Below are 21,227 nucleotides of genomic sequence, written 5' to 3' on the forward strand. Positions count from 1 at the left end.
ATAACTAAAAGCAACACAATGCCAGCTAAAAGCAGCAAAATTCTAGCTAAAAGCAATTAAAGGTTAGCTAAAAGCAGTAAAATGTCAGCTAAAAACTTAAAGCTAACTAAAAGCAACATCTTTTTGCGTTTATTATATGTCTTTTTTTATTTATTGTTCTGTTGCGTATCTGCACTGTGTGTTGTCTTGTTTTGCACGTTATGTTGCACCGTGATCCCGGGGAACACGGTTTCATTTCAATATGTACTTGTACGTAGCTGAAATGACAATAAAGCCTCTCTGAATTTGACTCTGAGCTCAAAAAAGAGAAAAGGGACCATTTGTACCTCAGGAAATGTACCAAAAAGTCATGAATCCATAAGGCTGGAATTAAAAAAATTAAATATTATGCATCAGATACGAGAGATTGTTTGTTTTAATGAGTTTGGGATCATTTCAGGCGTCGTCTCTGAACAGGGTTGAGCTGCAGTTTTGTTTTCATTTCCTCGGCTGATGTTTGATCTGTTTATCTCCCAGCCCATAAAGAACCCCCCCACAGGGAAAAAGTATGTGAGGTGTCCCTGTAACTGCCTGCTCATCTGTAAGGACACATCCAGGAGGATAGGATGTCCTCGACCAAACTGGTTGGTTACTCTACATTTACTTAATGTTTATATTTTAGCTGAAGTTGTTCAGACTTGCATCGCCTTTCTGACTCGGCCTCGCTGGAACCACAAACTTCTCTTTGTTCCTTCGACAGCAGACGCATCATCAACCTGAGCCCGGTCATGGTGATCCCAGAGGAGCAACCCGCCCAGCCGGCGCTGCCCATCCAACCTGAGGGGATGAGAGTGGTGTGTGGTCACTGCGGTAATACCTTCCTGGTACGTAAAACAAAAAGCCTTTCCACTGCAGACTTCTGAATGTTATACCCCTTTTTACTTCTGTGTTGCAACATTTAAACATTTCAGCTGTTAATTATTCTGTATTAGTTTAAAAAAAAGAGTTAATCTGCATGTTTTTTGTTTTCTTTGCATCTCCAGTTAGCATCTACTCAATTCTTTGTTTGCAGATTGATCCCTTTTTTATGTAAAACAACTATTTGTATATTCAGTGTGCTGACGTTAATGCCTAGGACGGCTCTCCCTCAGGGGTTGAGCAATCTGATGATAGTGGACGTACTGATGATGAAAATATTAAATCTTACTTCTTTCTCTGAAGAGTATTAGTCCATGTTCTCTTTAAACCCCTCATGAAACCACAGCTAATAAATATTGCTATATAATGACTTAAATCGCTCGTTTAGCAGTGATACGTAGGATATTCTTGTTGAAAACCATCAACGTGGATCATTTAAAATCCGTCTCGGTGAGCGTTGTGTTGATTCTTGTTAGAATACAGCGGCGTTGTAGAGCCTTCGCCTGCGTACATGTGCGTGTTCATTAAAGATGTCGGAAAGTATATTAAAAATAATTGTCTTTTGTTTCCTCATAGTGGATGGAGCTTCGATTTAACACACTAGCCAAGTGTCCCCACTGCAAAAAAATGTGAGTTGACTGAACGGTCGCTTAACGTTTTGCTTTCAGTTCAGTTTTCAGGTTTGTAATTTTGTCGTAATGCGCTGGAACAGTCACCGTCTTCGAAATTTAACACTATGGAAATAATCTGTTTCTGAGAAAACTCTTGGGAGTTTGCCTAAATTGTTCTCAAGAACCTTTTCCATGACTTTTATTAGGTCCATTCTGTCGTAAGTATTCAAGGAAACGAGTTTCAGCGCCTTTGTTTTTAAAAAAGAGACGGTTTTGTCAGCAGTAAGACGCTGAGCTTTCAAAGCTGTTGAAGCTCATAATGCTGTTTAAGGGGGCGGTCTGGTCATTTATGAAGTGTTCTGTCAAATAGTTGTCAATAGTTAGTATCAGTCAATGGACACAGAGTTGAAGAAAAGGGCGAAGGTGTTTGTCCAGGCTAGGCTAATGGCTTGCCAAACGTACATCTGCGTAGCAACACTGATGTCGTTCATTTGAGAAAACCACGACAAACTAAACCAATGGTGTCGCACAAAAGTGCAAGTTTAATTTTAGCTAATGTAGAATTCTTGAGGTATTTGAAAAAGAGTTGTTTTATAAACTTGGCAAAACGACTAAAAAAACGCTCCCTCGTTTGGCTAGCCATTAGCCCAGTTTGACCGACGATTCTCTCTGAAAAATTAACAAATAGATTTGTTAAAATCCCAACATGGGGCACAAAAACATATTTTTTTTAGCTTCTGAAGAAACTAGAAACATAAAATAAAACTATGTTTGAGGGTATTTTTTTCAAATTTTATTGTAATTTCTTGACTGTAGAAAATAAGCTTGCTGGAAGAAGAGATGTTAAATTTTTGGTCCTTCTGCTGGCATCAGATCTTGAGGTGTTTGGATCAAACTTGTTTTCAGTAGAAAAAACTGGTTCATGCATTTGTCACATCTGGGCTGGACTATTGCAATGGTTTGTTGTCTGGGGGTCCAAATACTTTAAAAAGTCTTCAGTTAATCCAAAATGCTGCTCCCAGAGTCTTAACTGGAGTTAGTAGGAGAGATTATATCTCTCCAGTTTTAGCTTCTCTCCACTGGCTCCCTGTCAAGTCCAGAATTTAATTCAAAATCCTACTTCTAACCTACAAAGCCCTCAACAACCTAGCTCCATCTTATATTAGAGATCTTGTTCTTCCATATTTTCCTAATAGAGCACTTTGCTCTCAGCCTGCAGGCTTACTCGTGGTTCCTAGAGTTTCCAAAAGCAGAATGGGAGGAAGATCTTTCAGTTATCAGGCTCATTTCTTGTGGAACCAACTCCCAGTTTCTGTCCATGAGACTGACACATTGTCCAGTTGTAAGACTGGACTTAAGACTTTTTCATAAATCCTATAGTTAGGGTTGGCTTGTTATGCCGCTATAGGTTTAGACTACTGGAGGACAAATGACCTCATTTCGTTAAATGAATTGTCAAAATTGAATAGTTTGATACTATTTCTATCTTAACATGTGATTCTCGATCTGCCATTGTGTATCTGTTCCTCTCGAACTCAGCCAGTTGAAGCAGATGGCCTCTTGTCCTGAGTCTGGTTCTGCTAAAGGTTTCTTCCTCATGAGGGAGTTTTTCCTTTCCACTGTCGCCTTCATGCTTGCTCAAGATGAGAGTTCTGCGATGGAGTTAAACTCAAAGCAGTCTGCTCCTCAGATAAATAATGTTAAATTATTATTTTTATATATGAATGTTTTTGTTCAGTGTCCTGAGACGACTTCTGTTGTGACGACGCTTTATAAATAAACTGAATTGAACTGAATTGAAAATTAGTTGGCTGTAAATACTTTGAGCTTCATGTTTCTGTGGAACTGTGTTTTTCTGAAGCGGAGCTCTGAGAGGTCTGGGTTAGCGGCGCGCTCGGGGGGGGGGGGGGCTAATCCAGACATGTGACTGGAAGGCTGGCGTCACGTTAGTGAGGTCTGGTTGAACACGGGGTTCAGTTGAGGAAGTTTAAATATTTGAGTGTTGATGTGGACAGGAGCTACGTTTATAGGACTGTGACGCTGGAAACTATTCTGAGAGCATCTCTGCGTAACTCAACAAAGAATCTGCGTTTTCAAAGATAAAAGTCTAAAGCTTCAGGCAGGACTCCAATAAAAATGGACACGATGTAGAGCTCTGCACCAGACGCTGTCTTTTCTTTCAGGGCAGTCCTCGCTACAAATCTACACCAAACCTCTTTCTGCAGGAAACTCAGCAGCTGGTTGTCCAGATAATAAAAAGATTTTGAGAAGAAGGGAAAGTTTCTTGTTTTGAACATATAACGCATATAATTTTAAACTTCTCAGTCCCAACATTTCTAATATGCTGTTTTCACAAAACAGTGATGGAACATCTTTCATGCACGCGGGTGAAATTAACAACGTGGGTTAAACATGTGAAAGTGTACGAAAAGAAAAAGAAGGACAAATATCAGGTGGTCAGCCCCCCCCCCCCCCCCCCCAAGCCATCTGAAGTCCAGCGATCCATGAAAAATGCTCGAGTCTCGTCACATGAGAGGCATGTGAGAGCTCACAGGGGGAGGAAAGTAACGTTACGATGAAGCTAGAAAAGATGCCAGTCTGCAGCTTGCAGGCTCTGCGTGTTTGTGTGCGAGTCTGGATTGGGATTATTTGGGGCTGCACATGTGACTGCCTTCAAGCTTAACTTGGAAAAGTTACTTTTTTTTTTTTTACTCACAAGATTGTCAGAGGACTGTGAAGAGAAATCACCAGGAATTAACAACCAAATTAAACAAAACACCCAAGAGGGAAAGATAGCCTCTAAAATGTTATTTTAAACCTTTTTTTCTATCCTCAGGTTATATTTTCAAATTCTTTATACTGTCCTGTTTCCTCGCAGATCTTCTGTTGGCAGTGCTCTTCCCAGGAGGCGCTGTTGTGCTTATATAACCATAGGAATGATCTGCATCTTCATTGGAGTCGGCCTAACGGTTAGTAGGACCTGTTTGGCTCACAGTAACGACATTTCCCCCCTCGTTTCTCATTAAAGTAAACTGACGTTTTAAAAGTTAAAGCTACAAAGGAATTTACAAAAACAGCCCCCCTCTTTTGGATGCACATCTACAACTGATTAACTTTTCGCTTCAGCTCCTTTCAAGATGGCTGCTGCAGCACGATAAATGGCTTAAAATGCCAATAACACAGTGAGTTTTACTGATACTGAGCTAAACTTTAGTGTGGTAGTAGCTAAGAACGATCTCTGTTACTTAGTGCTGATTGAGCATGTGAGACCTGTATTTATTACTTGAGCATGCAAGGTGGGGGGCAAATGCATTCCTTTAGGGCAGGGGTGCCCGGTACCGGTCGATATGGGTATATCGCAGCCTATCATCCGTGCAGCCAGTCTGAGGCCCCGTTTACACGACGTGAACCGCAGCTTTTCAGCCGTTCATTTACACGATGACAGCCCTCATTCTCTCACCAAAGGTTCTGAATCCAGGAGAGTGGAGATTTATGGGGGAACCCCCCCCACCATGATGTGAAATGCTCAAGTGTGAAGTCCCACATGCGCACTTCAGGCGGCTGCAGTCCAAAGTTTTTCTGCACTAACAACAGTTATAATAGCTGGCAGAGAGCGGAGTGTTTTTGTGCTACTCAACCTTTTTCAGCCTGTAGGAGCAAAACTAATCAAATCCAGGGTCCAGAGAGACGTTAGTGTGTTCATCAGTTTGGACTTAACTATCATGTAGATGCTGCATGCACGATTAATGCAGCTGATCAGGGTTGCCAGATAAGTTTAAAATGTCTTATTTACCCCCTCCTTTTCTGTTCACATGTTCAACAAACACACCTCATCTTAGGATATCTTTACTCAGCACAAATGACAGTTTAGATCAAAATACTGTCATTTTAAAGCAACTGTATTGTAGTTCATAATTTCTTATCTGGCAACCCAACTGATATGGAAACTACAGCATTTTTGTATAAACCCGCTCATTTTTTTTTGTTTTTTACCCCCAATAAACATTGAAAAAACACAACGTTTCCAGCGGTGGTTGTTGTGTAAACGGGGCCTTATAGTAGGTAGATCACTTTGACTCAGTCGTTTTAAAAATAGCTCACATGCTGAAAACGTGTGGACACCCCTGGTTTATGGAATGCTGGTTATGGCAGTTTTAAGGAAATAAAAGTCATTGTTCTGCTTTCCCACATGTTCCAGTGTTCTCAGAGTGTGGTGATACAACCGCTCTCTTCTTCTGTGTCAAAACAGGTTGGTACTCGGGACTTTGCGAGACGTTACAACGCCACGTACGTGTCCTGGGCGTTCGCCTACCTGCTGGGCCTCATCTGCCTGATACGGGCCTGCTACTGGGGAGCCATCAAAGTCAGCTACCCGGAGAACAGCTTCGCCTAGAGTCGTGACCCTGCAGAGATGTTGCCTGGCTGGAACCCACAACCTCAGCTTTCAGCTGCTGCGTCATTTTTTTTCTAAACCCGTGAAGTTCGGCGAGGCGCGGAGGATCCGGACGGCGTTTTGGTTTGAAGAATCGTTGACGGTTTGAGTTGCTGAGCAAATCCACTGCCTGTTGTTCAGCCTGGTGCACCGACAAAGTCCCAGCTAGGTTTTTTCAATTTCATTTAAAATAATCAAGAATTAGGAACCTAAATTTTATTATTTTTTTGGTGATGATTGACAAAACGAGTTGAAAACTGTCTGAACTACTAACACTGACACTATGGCACGCACCCACTTTTTTTTGTTACTGAGCAGATCAAAACGAGACGACCGTTTTGCCCGCTGCACTACAATGTTATGCAATCCTGAGAGTTGTTTTGCTGCTAGTTGAACTCCTGCACACTCATACAGTATTGTACCTGCATTTCTTGCCTGTTTACTCATAGTATTACTTTACAATTTTAGTGCTTAAAAGATCATTTTTTTAAAGATTGTCCTTATATACCCATGCGTGCCAATTTTGCTGCCCGTTGTTATTGAGGAGGAGCTTTAGATCAACAAACTTTTTGTTAAAACGTTTGTTTTGCGTGCACGCCTGCAGCAACAACCCTTTCAAGTTCTTTTCCTGTAATCTCAAACCGGCTGCGCGTTGACTTACTCTGGTCGCAGACGTGGCGTTTAGCTCCGTTTCAGAGGTGGTTGTTGCGTCTCCATCTTGAGTTTGAATGTAAACCTTCCTCCTCCTCTTCCTCCATGAGCTTGTATGGCCGCTCTCCAACATCCCACGTCTTCATCGTGACCAGTTGGCCCAGTTTGAACCTTGTTCTGAATGTGATCATGAGGACGAAGCAGAATAAAACTTAACACTAAAACTCCTTTGTACATAGCTTAAATTCAGTACTTGGTGAAAGGAAAGATGGTTCATCGTGGTGGGTGTTTTTAAAAACGATAATTTATCAATAAAATGTCAAAACTCTTTGTACGAGTCTTTTTGTTGTCTGTAACCAGGAGATAAACTGAATGAAGTTTGGTGTGATGCAGTTTTTTTTCTCAATATAAAATTTAAGTGGATAGCAATAAATAACAAAGTTGAACGGAGGGGGAAACTTTAAATTATTATTATTTTTTTTCATTTACCCTTTATTTATACAGTTAGTCTCATTGAGCCACGAGAACTCATTTTCAAGAGAGACCTGTTTAGGGAGCACATGGTGGGGGTTAAGGGCCTTGCTCATGGGCCCAGGGTGGGGGCAAGTGTGGGTGTTTTACCTACCCCACCCACACTTTTTTGATGTTGTCGGGGCCGGGGCGTGAACCGTATGTTCAGGTATATCAAATGCACATCACGTTTAGGTTTTTTTTTTATTTTTGTATTTTTATTAGAAAAACTAGATTGATAGAAACATTGGTCTAGAGTTAAAATACTTTCATTTGCAATTTATGCTAATAAAATTTCTGTACACTGATGTATGTACTATCTGTAGTAAGTGAAACACTGAACAAAAAAAGGGCCTGTCATTATGATGACTGGATAGAAGTGTTTTACACATCAGTGTTTAACTTGTTCTTATAAATGTCTATTCATAAGGTGGTTTGTGTGTCATCTGAGAACAAAATACCATTTTGAGAAGAGATAACATTGTTTTGAATGTAAAGTTTCATTCTGAATGAGAATTGAAGGATGTTGCCCATTGTGTGTGTGTTTTTTTGACTAGTGTGTAGAGGTCTAACATTGAGGTGTGCTTTCTGAAAATGTGTGTAAGCAATTGAGAAAAACTAAGTAGACAGAATAAAGCTGCAGTTTCCACACGGTGGTGCAGTTGGCTAAAAATACAAAATAAAATAAACGTGTCATTTCAACCATAATGTGCCTTCAGCTACAATTAGGTCATTAAATTTTACTTCATTTTAATCATCAGGAAAATTTAGTTTTGGATTTATGAAGCTTCCAAATCCATATTTACATAAACTGAATGAAGAACATGTTTGAGTTTGATGAGCAAGAATGAAATGTACACAGCATACACAATAATGTCTTTATTAAGGACTTTGTCTCAGTTTGACACATAAATCTGGTTTCATGAACTCCCAGGAGCTGCTACAGTTATATCTTCCTCAGAGCCTCCGTTCTGTTTCACACAGTTCTGTCTTCGTGAGGACATTTGATCAGCACACGACCTAAAGATGAAATGTCCAATGTCCTCACACGGACAGCTCTAAGTACACAAACATTTTGTCACTAATGGGTTCTTCTGGACCGCACACGTCACGGTAAACACGGTGAAGATGTCAGTCCAGCAGGTGAATCACTGATGAGGTCATTCGAGGATAAAAAGTGATTTTTCTAAGACACTTGAGCTATTTTAGCTACTATCAAACTATGAAGGAACATGGAGTTCATAAATACTAATCACCATGACTTCACAAGTGTTCAGTGTGTGTGTGTGTGAGGGGCTTTCTGATGTGTTGACAGGTTTGCTCTCCACACTCGGAGATGAACGACGACAGACGCTGCTTCAGTTGTTGTTGAGGACCCACCACGAGGCTGCAGAGATGAAGAAACAGAATGAAGGGGGAAATGAGTTGCTGTAGTTGAGATGTGTGTAAAAGTAAATCCATGAAGATGCCATCTTGTGACCCCAGTAACTGGAAGTTTTCTAAAAATCAAGTTGTCAGAAATAATCCTTTGTCTTTAGGCTCTTATAATTTCCTTTTAAATTAATCCTTTTTCTCTGCTGGCTGCTGTGGCATTGGGAAATCCCTTTATATAATGCTTGGTATCATTCCTCTTTTTAAATAAATGGCAGGAATTCCTGATTAAATCACTAAAGACCAATGAAAGTTTGAAACCAGCGATATATATGGGATATGCTCTTGAAGGATTCAGTGTGGATCAGAGAAGTGGGCGATCTTACCAGGAACAAGCATGGTGGTAACAGTCTCAGGGGTTTCCAGGAAGTCCACGTTTCCCCTCTGGAAGGTTTTACTGTAGTTAGTCTGTAGGTGACTAAAACACAGACACAAAAATGATGAGCATGTCCCTCATCGATAAGGGATTTGAATAGTTTCTAGTTCTTGAGATTAGATGTTTTTTCTGGACTAGAACTGAACAAAGAATGAAAGAAAACCTTAATGTTGTTGTTGCAAGATTAGAAGTTACACTCTACAAAAAGAGAGGTGGTATCTTTTGCTTGTTCCAGGCTTGCAGAGTGACTGATACCAAAACAGAAGTCAATATCTCACTAACTTTCTTTTACGTTTTTTCATTCATTCAACCTTTATTTAGACAGTTTAATCCCATTGAGCCTTGGGGACTCATTTACATGAGAGACCTGATTTCTTTAACAAAGCGTGATGACGACAGTGCCAGTGGATAACAAAGAGATTATAAGGTGGTGTAGAAAACTAAAAACAGGAACATGTCTGCAATGGTTCATGCCAGGAATTTAACAGAAGGTTAAAACCACTTAGAAAGGTTAAGGTCGAAAACTTCAGATCTTTTAACAAGATATTCCAAGAGCGGAGTAGGAGAAGGCCCTTTTGCCTAGTTCAGTTCTCACTGAGGGAACACTGCAGGTAATAATGTCCTGAGAGCGCACGCTGTAGCTGCACTCACGCAGAGACATGTAGGAGGAGATGTATGAAGGCAGCAGACCAAGAAGTGATTTAAAGATGACAATGTACCAGTGAGAGAGTCTGTGTGAAGTTAATGATGTCCAGTTAACCAGTGAATACAGGGTGCAGTGGTGGGTATGGTAGTTACAACCAGTTATGAATATTAGTGCACCATGATAGACAGCATCCAACATCTGCAAAGTGCTTGTAGGGGCGTTCATGTAAATAATGTCACCGTAGTCAATGGAGGGAAGGAAAGTCAGTTACAAGGCGTTTCCTAGCATTCAGAGTTAGACAGGATCTGTTTCTGAAAAAGAAACCCAGTTTAACTTTCAGTTTCTTTACTAGGTTTTAGACGTGAAGCTTAAGAGAGATGCAAGTCGACCAAGATACCCAAATATTTATAGGAATCGACAAACTCAATAGGGACACCATTTGAGGATAAAATCAGAGGAAGAACTGCTGGGACTGACTTCCTGTTTGAAAAAAGCATCCCTTTGGTTTTATCAGCATTTAGATCAAGTTTGAGATGGAGCAAGTCTGACTGAATGATGTCAAAGGCGAATTGCAAAAGCTGGAAAGCCTTATCAAGTGTTTTAGCTCAACAATAAACAACTGTGTCATCAGCAAAGAAATGTATGGATGCATCAAGGATGCTCTGACCTACATTACCTATGTTGATTGTAAAAAGGGGGTGTCCTAAAACTGAGCCTTGTGGTACACCATTGTTGATTGTTAAATAACTTGAGGAAATACCATTATGTTGAACACATTAAGTTATCAAGCTCACAAGATGGACGGAGAGAAAAAAAAAATAGTATTAAATGTCACCCAGGGTGAGCTAACCTCCAATAAACAACACAGCTGTAATGGCAGAGGTAGTGATGCTCACAGCATCACCTGAGGCATTTTTGCTTTAATTCATTAAACCTTTATTTATACAGGTTAGTCTCATCATTCAACATTAAGGCAAAGAAGACAAAAATGTCAAACATACTAACTTAAAATAGATACTGCAGAAGATGTTTTCACGCCACATAGCGACACAGGGCAATAATTTACTGTGAAATTCAGTATGTAAGAGTAAACTTTACATGATACAACCTATTAAACACTTTGTGCAATATCGGTTTAGTTTTTACTGATCCTAGCAAACCAATACTAAACTTGTGCAAGATACAACATATATCTACATACAAAACACACAAAATAAAGCACTACTTGATTTAAGCATTAACCTTTAATTTAAGCATTCAAAGTAATTATGACAACGAATGAAGGATTTACTTGCAGTTAGTTACTTATGTACATGGTGGTACTTCCTGTTTGACAAATCTACTGGGTTGATTGACAGGTTGCATCATGTCAGGTGTGCTATTACACATGCCTGGTCCAGAAAGGGAGACGACAGAATCCCCCTCCCCTTCCTTCACAACCTGTGTGTCAGACCTCAACAGAAGCTGCACCCTGCACCTGGTGGAGGGCACCCACCACTCCCCGCAAGTGGGCGATAGGAAACCCGATATGTTGGCTAGACAGGCTATATGAAATAATGTGTTTTTATATTTTTGAGGGGGCAGGCGCTCGTGCCGCTCTTGACGAGATGCCACTCTGGAATGCTGCCATTATCGCCCATTTCAGAAACCGCCACCGACAAGAATGAAACAAAGAACACACAAACTCCGCACAGAAAGGCCTGCACAGCCAAAAACTTAAAAACAGTTCTTGCCGTGATGCAAAAGATCCAAACGTATTTTCCTTGAAATTATTGAAATGGGTCAACTGGTACTTAATAAAAACTAACTAAATAAAAAAGGTGTAAGGAAATGAAACTTTTCCCTATGAATAAATCACGTCTATTAAAATGTTGCTGTCCTACCATTTGTTTTAACACAACTTTGATCCAACACAAATGCTGAGCAGGCTGCTGCAAATGTTTGTGTTTTGTGTATTTTCTGTAAACTACAGCAAATTAAGTTTAATATTTTGTGTTGGTCACTCCCTCCAGTAGATCTGCAACAATATCGGCTCTTCTGTCACAAGTGACTTCAGCCATTTCTTCACAGATTATAACTTTCTTCACATAACCATCTTTTCACTAGTCACTGTGGAACTGCTTACATGCATACATCATATAAACATTAACAACAATCAGCAACACATCAGTTGTTATACAAAAACAAAAAAGTTCATCTTCCATACACATAACCAGAGGACATGATCTCTCAAAAAACAAACTTTTTTTTTTTAACAAATTCAAAATCTTTCTTTGAACACTAAACCAGACGGGACTTGATGCTGCCGCTCGTATCCAAAGAGACACACAGAAACAATTCCACAGGTGTTCTAACATAAAAACTAAAACAACATTTAAAACACTTTTCCTTGATGGAACGATTACTGCCTGACGTCTTGCATGCCCAGAATTTAAACCAAGATCCTGCGCAAGCTCTTAGTGCTCAGACTATATGTTTTGTATGACTCTCAACTACTACCACACCAAATTTGAGCCCGGTATCTTTAAAACTCATAAAGTTATCGCCATTTTATGTGTGCTTGGGGTGATGAGCTCTGGTGTCCATCTTGAATATGGCTGACCATCCATCCATTATCTTTTACCCGCTTCTTCCATTTTGGGTCACGGGGGTCGCTGGTGCCCATGTCCGGCAATCACTGTGCGAGGGGCGGGGTACACCCTGGACAGGTCCCAGTCCATCACAGGGAATATGGCTGACCCCAAAGGTTAATCATTTGTAGATGGACATCTATTGATGACTTTCTGAGAGTTTTATTAATGTGTCCACTGGTACATAAGATGTTCGGCTAACACACACACACCTGAAGCCCCCAATGACAACATGATTTAATCAACTTTGCAATGAGCAGATTTTTAAAGAGAAAATGTGATCAGCCTTTTAAACCTGAAATTTCTCCTACAAAATGCACTGTAGATAAAAAAAAACTACAAATATGGCCGCCAGAAGGTTTTGCCACTCGTCACTCAAGTTTTTTATCTGACATAGCTTTCAGACTGTGACTGTTTAAGGCTCAATCTCAATTTCTACTTTGACATTCTGTCTGCCAGTCTGCAGAGCTGTGCGCTCCCTCTCTCCCCAGAAAAAGTCTAGGATCACCATGGCAACCAGTGACTCAGCCGATTCCTTGTCCCTGGATCTGGTTCTTCTGGCTTTTTATTATTCCAAGATGGCAGCCCGTGTGAATCTTGTTTGTAACACAATTTAATAAAAGCCTCAGGGGAATTTAAAACTTGAACCTGCAAACAGAATAAGGTTTTCGTTTTGTTTTTTCTTCAAAATAAAGCACTTAGCTTTTCAAAATAAAAGCCTTGCTTTTGCCATAGCTTAGGATATTACCAATAAACTTTCCAAAATCCTGTTGAACAGACAGAAAGTGACAAACGTTCATTCATTTATTCTCGGTTTTCTCGTTTCTTTATTTGCGTTTATATTTAAATTACAGAATGTAATTTTAAAAGTAAACAAAAAGCAGAATTGAAGGAACAAACCTCAAGGGATAAAACATCAAAGGGCAATGACATCATACATACGATGACATAATAAAGACATGCCATGACATCACCAAAAGCCACTATTGAAATGCATAAATATAACCCCCACTCGTCTCTCAGATCATTCTGAACTCTCAGTTGAGACAGACCATAGTTACGAAGCTTATTGCTCTAACTGCGATTATTATTTGGGAAAATGGCCACACGAAGACCTCCTTATCAGAAGAACAGACGAGGAAGGAAGCAAGGAGTTTCCATGGAGCAGAATATGCTCTTACAGGAAATCCGCGACCTGAAAGCCCTTCTCAACCAAGAAAGGGCTAAAGTGCTCGAGGAAAGTCACCAAGCAAGCCATCTGTGGCACGAACTGGAGAATATGAAAGTCCAGCTCGAAAAACAGAAATCACTGAAGGAGATTTTCATTAAGAAAAACAAAGAAATCAAACGAGCATATGAGAGATTGCAAAAATACACAGATGCTGAAACCCTCAGCACAGCCAAGATTGCGTCTCAAGTGCAAAGCTCCATAAAACGAAGGAAGAAAAAACTTCTACAGGAGGACTACGAAGAACTGAAAGTCGCTCACGTCACCAGCGTGGAAAAGTTTTCGTATGAACTTCAAACGGAAAAAAATCGTAATATGGAACTCCAAAATCGGCTGATGGAAGTCGAAGAGCAGAGCAGAATATATCAAAATGAGATTGTCTTTCTGCGTCAACAGACTCCATCTTTACAAGCCGCGGAGCTCCAGCAGAACCCGACGGACGTAGGGAACCTGCAAAACGATTATGAAGTTCTCAGAAAAGCATATCAGGAACGAGAATCAGAACTTAGAAATGAACTGGACAGCACGAAAATGTCATTGTGTCAACTCGAAAATGACCAAGGACTGGATTCGATTACCTTAAAATGGAAATATGAATCCATCTTGAATGAGTTGAACAAAGAGGTCCAAGCTCACCTGGAAAGTGACGCAAAGCACCAAGAGCAAATTGTCGTCCTAAAAGCTGAGAACAAGGCTCTTCGGCAGAAAATGGTTGAAGAGATCTCCGCTCCGCAAAACAGCAACGCCAGGAATGAGAAACGCTTCAGCGCAGAGTTGGAAGAAGTGACATTTCAACTCAAAAAGCAGAAGTTGATCAGCAATCGGCTCTCTGAGCCGCTGAAGGGCGGAGAGGAATTAGTGGTACAAAAAGAAGTCTCCCAGGCTGAAGAATCAGAGCAGGAGATGGTTTTTATTCCAGAAATCCTCTTAACCCCAGATTATCTGATGAGAGATGAGTCGGATAACGACCTTGTCCCAGAAACATCTTCAAGTCCTGATCCTGTGCCGACGGCTGACGCATCTGGGCACATCTGTGAGAAGACCAAAAAGCCTCGATCGTTTTGGAAGAAAACACAAAATTTTCTGGGTTTCAAGAAGACCCACGCTCGGAAAAAAAAGAAATAAACTTCCAAGGAGGCGAACTTAAAACACTTTGTTACAAGGAGCAAATGAACAAAACACCCAAAAAATAAAAATACCAACAACAAAAAAAATACCCCCACCCCTACCCCCCCAAAAAACAAAAAAAAAACAAAAAATTACAAAAAAATAATAAAAATTTAAAAAATTACAAAAAAAAAAAAAATTACTACCAAAAAATAAAAAAAAAAAAAAAAAACATTAAAAAAAATTACAAAAAAAAAAAAAAAAAATTAAATCACCTCTGTGAATCACTACCTTATCGTGGTAGAGGTGTTTGCGTGTCCCAGTGATGTCAGAAACCTTTGACGTCAGAGGCAGTTTTGCTTCCGGCAGATCAAAGACTTCTGGATGAGGGTCCAGACGAAAAGTGATTCAACAAACCTGAGATGAACGAATGCATGGATGGCCTCTGTATGAATGAGTGTGTGTTGGAATGACAACACACCCCCAGTTCAATAAATAACATATCAAAAACTGAAGTTTTATGTTCTGTTCAAAGTGCAGGTTTGTTTATTTTTAAACTTTAAGAAACACTCCAATTAAACAATCGATATTTATGTTACTGACATTAAAAAAATGGCACATTTTCTGCCTAGCAACATATCAAATTTACATTTACAGCACATTTGCATAGAGAGAGGTGCACTGCAGCTGTGAGAGACAGAATCTAGAATCAAGGCCTCCCTTACAAAAGAGATCTGTGATCTCAATGTGATTTGCCTGGATAAATAAAGGTTAATAAATAAATAAATAAGGGGAAAAAACCTAGAAAATTACATTTTTTAATAATTAATTTAGATCTCCTACTCATAGTATATGTTGTGAATGACTCTCGAATGCTAGCACATAAAATGTTAGCGCAGTATATGAAGGACTGATCTCATTATAGCAAATGTTGTGTTTGCTGATGTCAGTTAGCTGTGGCAGCCATCTTGAATCGGGTTGACTCCAGAAGTTAATCAGTTGTAAATATACATACGATAAATACTTTCTGCAAGTGTCAATAAAACCCATCCAGTGGTTCATGAGATATTTTGCTAACAAACAGGTAAAGTTTGAAGCTTGAACAATCAGTCGTTAGGCTGATGGTCCACCTGTTGCTTGTGAACAGCTAGTTTCGGCTGTCACCAGCAAACAAGGTAAAAACTACATAGATTTGTTTATGTAAAAATAAATAAATGTTTATGGCACATTTCCTCTGGGATTTAGTTCTGATTCGCTGCAGAGCTACTTCAGTTTTTCTTATCAGCCTCATAAAGGTGTCAGCGTTACTTTCCCTCAACGAGTACAGGCAGAGTAAAGAAAATAATTCAGAGGAAATGGGAATAAACAACAACGCATGTTGGGAGGCAAACGGATACTCACTTCTTCCACACGTTGTTGTGCTCCCAGAATTCATAGAGGATGAAGTGGGATTCATTTGCCAGCCGCTGAACTGCGATGCTGCCAAAAATAAAAGAGAGAGAGAGCACAAGTCAAGCAATTAGTGTGTAAACTAAAACTGTTCTGTGCCGGAAAGGTGATTCGGCGACTACAATATTATTTCTGCAAATGTCTGGTCAGAGGCAACATCTGCGTTTATTTAAAAAAGCGTAAACATAATGAATAACTTTGGAGAAGCAACCGTGATGAATAAATGCTGAAGTGTCCTTCAGGCTGCAGATTAAATCAAAAACCAAAGTGACAGCTTGAAGATGTGTTTAGTCACAGGCAGCACAACAGAATGAAGACAAGTTAAATGTTGAAAATAAAGATGTCCTCCCATCCTGACAGAATGATGTGGTCTGAATCAGCTCAAGTCGTGACAGGAGATTTAAATATTCTCATTAGTCCTAACAATACGGTGCTACTTAACTCCTGGACACTCTTCAGTCTGAGTCATTTGGTTCCTGAAATCATAAAGTAGTCCTTAGAAATAATCAAAGTCTATGACAAGCCTTTTGCAACATTTACAGAAAACATGGAGAACAATGTTGCTGATGTTATCAAAGACCGACATTTATCACAGATAATAAAATAAACATTTCACAAGTTATTTGTTGACTCGAGTTGTGACGACTTAGAAAAAAATTACAGAAAGTGGCTCTTGAGTGAAGATGATTCGACGACACACATCGAGACTGCTCATTGAGTCTTTGTGTTAGAGCATTTTAATTTGAACTCTTGCCCGAACAAGAACACTCTTATTTTGACAGGGTGTGTTTGGGGAGCCATGCTTGAACCGTGTCACTGCCCTCTGCTGCTAAGACAATAAATAACTCTGACAACTCAGTGGCTGTTTTTATGACGCTCTGGAAGCTTGTCAGATTCAGCACTTCCTCGTTAGTATAGTGGTTAGTATCCCCGCCTGTCACGCGGGAGACCGGGGTTCAATTCCCCGACGGGGAGTAGCACATTTTTTTGCTGTTATTGTTGTCTGTACTTCATAAGTTCTGTCTGGAACAGGTCCCACTTTTAAATGAGTCCTTGTGACTCAATTACACTAGACTGCAGTGGAGTAGTTTATGTGATACATGGGCATATAGAGTATATCCACTAGAAAAGCTTGAGAATTTCAGTATACCCACTTAAAAGTGCCCAAAGACACATGACAAATCATTGGGCACGTGTCATTGATACGTTAAAACAGCAGTTCAACGCTTGCGTAATCTATCTGTATCTAACCTACCTGGATGCAGTGCTTGTTTATTACATTCACCTGTCCAGCACATTATTGTATAATTAATACTTCTGTACTGCTTTGAAACTGTTGTATATATTTTGCAACATGTTTTTAATACAAAGCCCACTGTTGTGCAAAGTTTGTTGTACTTTTATTCCAAAATAAGCATCAGAAAAATTTTGAAATGTACAAAATGCTAAAAAATCAAATTCAATTGACGATTGCAGTGAACAAGCTGGTGTATTTTGGTTTCTAACCACAGTATGCCCACTACAAAAATGTCGACTACACCACTATATATATATATATATATATATATATATAACAACAAAAAAAAATAATATGAGCTAAAATCCTAAATGATAGAAGTGAAAAGAGAAAGTGAACTGACTGTAGACATCCAGTCTGGGTGCAGGCACAGTCCATGTACTGCCTGAGAGCCAAACGAAACTCCTCCAGCTCCTCCTCCAGCACTGAAAGCTGCCGCTGCACTATTAGGATGTGCTGTGAACACAACACAGACGCACATACACACAACACAGCACACATTCAGACAGTCAGGACTTGCTTCTGGTTTAGACGAGAGCCTGCTGGGTTTGTTAAGAGTCCAGAAATACTCTGGCAAGACAAAAACATTCAAAATTGATGCAGGTGAATCTGGACCTTCTTCCTTGCATAAAGGTGTTAAAAAAGCAGCAGAGGTGTAAACAACAGGAGAAAAAGAAAACAACTGCTGTAACTGTGACAACAGTCAGAAAGCGAACGATTAACTGTAGCTGATGAGGAGTTGGTGACGGGCACAACAGCAGATGAGAACAGGAAGTGGATGGTCTGCCTGCTGGCTACAAGGTATACTGTGTGTTAATGAGAAAGTCTCTTGGAGATTAATACAAACTGATGAAATGATGGGTATCACACTGTGTGTGTGTGTGTGTGTGTGTGGCTATAACCAAAGCCTGAGAACCGTCTTCTACTCTGTGGCTAATCTGGGAGACAAACTCAGATCGTTAAAACACAATCACACGTCAGGCTTGTGCTGCTGGTCATTATCGACTTTCTCAGTGGCCAATTTCTCCCAAGTGACACATGGCGCTAAACCAATTACTTTTTGATTAATTCACACTGACGTCTGCATCAGTTTTGTAACGAGACATGACGGTGACATGAGATTTTCAGGAACATGGGGTGACTTCTACTACGATTCTGCTGCACAGTGTAATCATTTCTCAAGTCAAATACAATCTGATTTCATGTGTGAACAAATGAACACATCAGCATCAACCGGCTGCACTACATACCATAATTTAGGAAGTATATTTTCTATTAGTTTTATTGTTCATGTGTTAAAACACCCATCTAATTAAAATATTTAAATTAAAAGTAACATAAAATTTAAGTTTGCTTGTTTTATTCTGCTGTAATACATATGTTTGCTGGAAGCTGTTTTGTGGTGCTGTTTGAAATTTTACTTGTGTGTCATTCACTTTATTGTGTACAGAAGTTGTACACTACACCGGTGAAAATATTCCATAATGCTCTGTGGCCTGAGCTGAATTAGCAAGCTAATTGAGGCTAATGCTAATGTCCCCAATGCAATATTGGAGCAATTTGGTAAAAAAAAAAAAAAAACCTTTACAGTGTTTTATCTAAATGTCTTCAATTTAATTGTCTGAGCAGGGGGGTTGAGAAATTATAAGAAAATGTGAACTAATCCCACATATAAAAACTGTCAGTCTAAATATAAATATAAGTCTGTGTATATGTATATATTAACATAGAGAAAAGTAAGCTACAATTCAAGCAAGTACATTTAAACCACTCTAATGCTGCAAGGCTTGTTGAAATCATTTTGTTGGTCAAATTAATTAATAAGTTTAGCATATTGAAGGCCTTAATTTAATTAAAGTTACAGTCTGTGGTCGTGTACAACAGAGTACAACAAAAAAAGTGTTACAGATCTGCATCGATACATTTTGTGTTGCTGTTATGAAGAAAGATGTTGATAAATATATTTTCTCAGCCAAAACCAGAAGAATTATGTGGTCCATCACTTCAGATTCAGGTGTGTATTTCAACAAGCCTTGCTAGTGTTTATTTATGTGAAGCTCTGATATAAATACTCGACGCATGATTAGAAAGTACGCTGCGTTCAAGCAGTGCTGGGAATACAGAAACACCTGGCTGGCTCCCATTCAGTCTGTTACACAGTGACCACGATGTAAAAAATATTATAATGTTCAATAAACACAGCAATTTCAATTTAAAAATACTTTTCAGTTGTAGATAGATTTGTCTCAAAAACAATGAAGTACTGTTGCATTTTTTTCATATATTTATTATTTAGAAGTCAAGAATAATATAATAACTCCTTTTTAAAACATTTTCCAAATAATACCATATTATATCTTATTAAAATTCCTTTTGTTGGATTAAATTGTAGCAGCACTACATGTTAGTCAGCCTGTTTGTTCAGCTATAATAGAAGCTGGAAAGAGAAATTTTCCTGTGAGTATTGTTACTAATGTGATTTTCACAGTTAACAGAGGAGGATTTCTCAGCTCTGAAATGAGTGACATGAATCCTGACTGCTGACAGCAATGTGTTTTTGTTGTTTGGCATGTGGACACTGATAGTTCGCACATAGCAGCACGCTGTGAGCAACATTAAAAATACACTCACAGTTTCCTCCACCACAAGCCAGGAGGATGTATTTTTGTTCTTGGTATATTTACCTCAAATGTAAGCTAAAATAAACATTATTCCTGTTCCTGTTGTATTCATTAAATATTCACCAAGGTACCAGACTGATATACTGCAACATCTGATCCGCCTCTTTCACCTCCAGCAACATTGTATTTTATTATCAGATTTCTTTTTGAAAGTCTACAACTGAATATTCAGCTCAGAACAGAAAAAAATAAGCTTAGTACAGAGTGGAATGCCCTTTGCAACTTTCATCTGTGCCATTATGACAATGACTGCATATTATTAATGTGGTCTTCTTGTCTAACACCAGAATGTGACAGAGGCAATATACAAACCGATTTGCTCTCCACCACCTCTTCCTCAACTGGTTCCAGCCGAATCTCCTGCAAGAACAACAATGTAATTAAACTGGTTTTCTATATCAATTGTACAGCTTATCAGCTCAATTATCACTCATTTTTATCCTGTGTAAATCAACGGATTGGAGCATAAACGTCAAACACAACTTGTAAAACCAAGAAAATAATTAGATGGGGAAAAAAATGAGCCAAAGGAAAAACAAGATTATAGTTTTTGGATAAATATTTTAAAATCATCTCACTCAGGAGATAAAAGGATTCCATCATATACTAAGTTTATATTTTTTGTTTTCAGCTATGTTCTATATTATTTTAAGTTGTTGTGCAAAGCCATTATGTTTTAATTATTTTTGGATAGCTAGCTAGATATATAGCTATCAGAAATAAGCTAACATGCTATCAGAAAGTTAGCTAACAAACGCTAACAGAAAACAAACATTTTTTCAGGTACCTCTTGAAGATTCTCTTAACAACTCTAAACTTGTATGTTTTTGTTGAAATGGTCATTAATTAGTTTATTCTAATATATTTTGTCTAGTTACAGGCTCTGGCGGCAGCTGCGTTTTGTGGTATGGAAATGGACGCTGCGGAGGAAGCAGCTCCCCCTGGTGGTGGCTAAGGGAAATAACAACCAGTGTTGCCAGATAGAGTCGAGGTTTTCCAGCCCAAAAGTCTGTTAAAAACCGCCCCATCACAATCTTTGCAAATATTTGTTTAAAAAACACACCCCTGGTTGTTTGTTCATGTAAGTGTTGTGTTCGTCTGTATACTCCAGCCATTTGTTTGTTGTACACTTGTCATTTGCTTTAATAAAGATTATTAATAAAAGAAAACGCCCTATCACACAAAAACCCGTCCAATCTTATATTGGTCCAATACTGTTATATTTACTGCTAGAACACACACACACACACACACACACACACACACACACACACACACACA

The 21,227-nt window shown here is 39.2% G+C and overlaps 2 protein-coding genes and 1 non-coding gene across 3 annotated transcripts in view; 2 read left to right on the forward strand and 1 right to left on the reverse strand.

The window, feature by feature from the left end:
• Positions 1 to 6,618, forward strand: part of pip4p2 (phosphatidylinositol-4,5-bisphosphate 4-phosphatase 2) — a 10,844-nt gene extending 4,226 nt beyond the window's left edge. Inside the window, exons 3-7 of the mRNA XM_037693575.1 lie at positions 517 to 623; positions 740 to 863; positions 1,474 to 1,526; positions 4,387 to 4,477; positions 5,758 to 6,618. Coding sequence (XP_037549503.1) covers positions 517 to 623; positions 740 to 863; positions 1,474 to 1,526; positions 4,387 to 4,477; positions 5,758 to 5,901 — 519 coding nt within the window. The 3' untranslated portion in view covers positions 5,902 to 6,618. The remainder of the gene's footprint in view (positions 1 to 516; positions 624 to 739; positions 864 to 1,473; positions 1,527 to 4,386; positions 4,478 to 5,757) is intronic.
• Positions 6,619 to 8,295: 1,677 nt separating this feature from the next.
• The window catches only part of necab1 (N-terminal EF-hand calcium binding protein 1), a 43,099-nt gene continuing 30,167 nt past the window's right edge, over positions 8,296 to 21,227 (reverse strand). Inside the window, exons 9-13 of the mRNA XM_037692766.1 lie at positions 20,259 to 20,306; positions 17,609 to 17,721; positions 15,921 to 15,998; positions 8,859 to 8,950; positions 8,296 to 8,488 (exon numbers count right to left, since the gene is read on the reverse strand). Of these exons, the coding sequence (XP_037548694.1) occupies positions 8,460 to 8,488; positions 8,859 to 8,950; positions 15,921 to 15,998; positions 17,609 to 17,721; positions 20,259 to 20,306 (360 nt within the window). The 3' untranslated portion in view covers positions 8,296 to 8,459. The remainder of the gene's footprint in view (positions 8,489 to 8,858; positions 8,951 to 15,920; positions 15,999 to 17,608; positions 17,722 to 20,258; positions 20,307 to 21,227) is intronic.
• Positions 16,872 to 16,943, forward strand: trnad-guc. The gene has a single exon. It is a non-coding gene; the product is annotated as a tRNA-Asp (tRNA).

This window comes from Nematolebias whitei, chromosome 19 (assembly GCF_014905685.2).
Source record: "Nematolebias whitei isolate Nwh7 chromosome 19, NemWhi1, whole genome shotgun sequence".
Classification (NCBI taxonomy): Eukaryota; Metazoa; Chordata; class Actinopteri; order Cyprinodontiformes; family Rivulidae; genus Nematolebias; species Nematolebias whitei.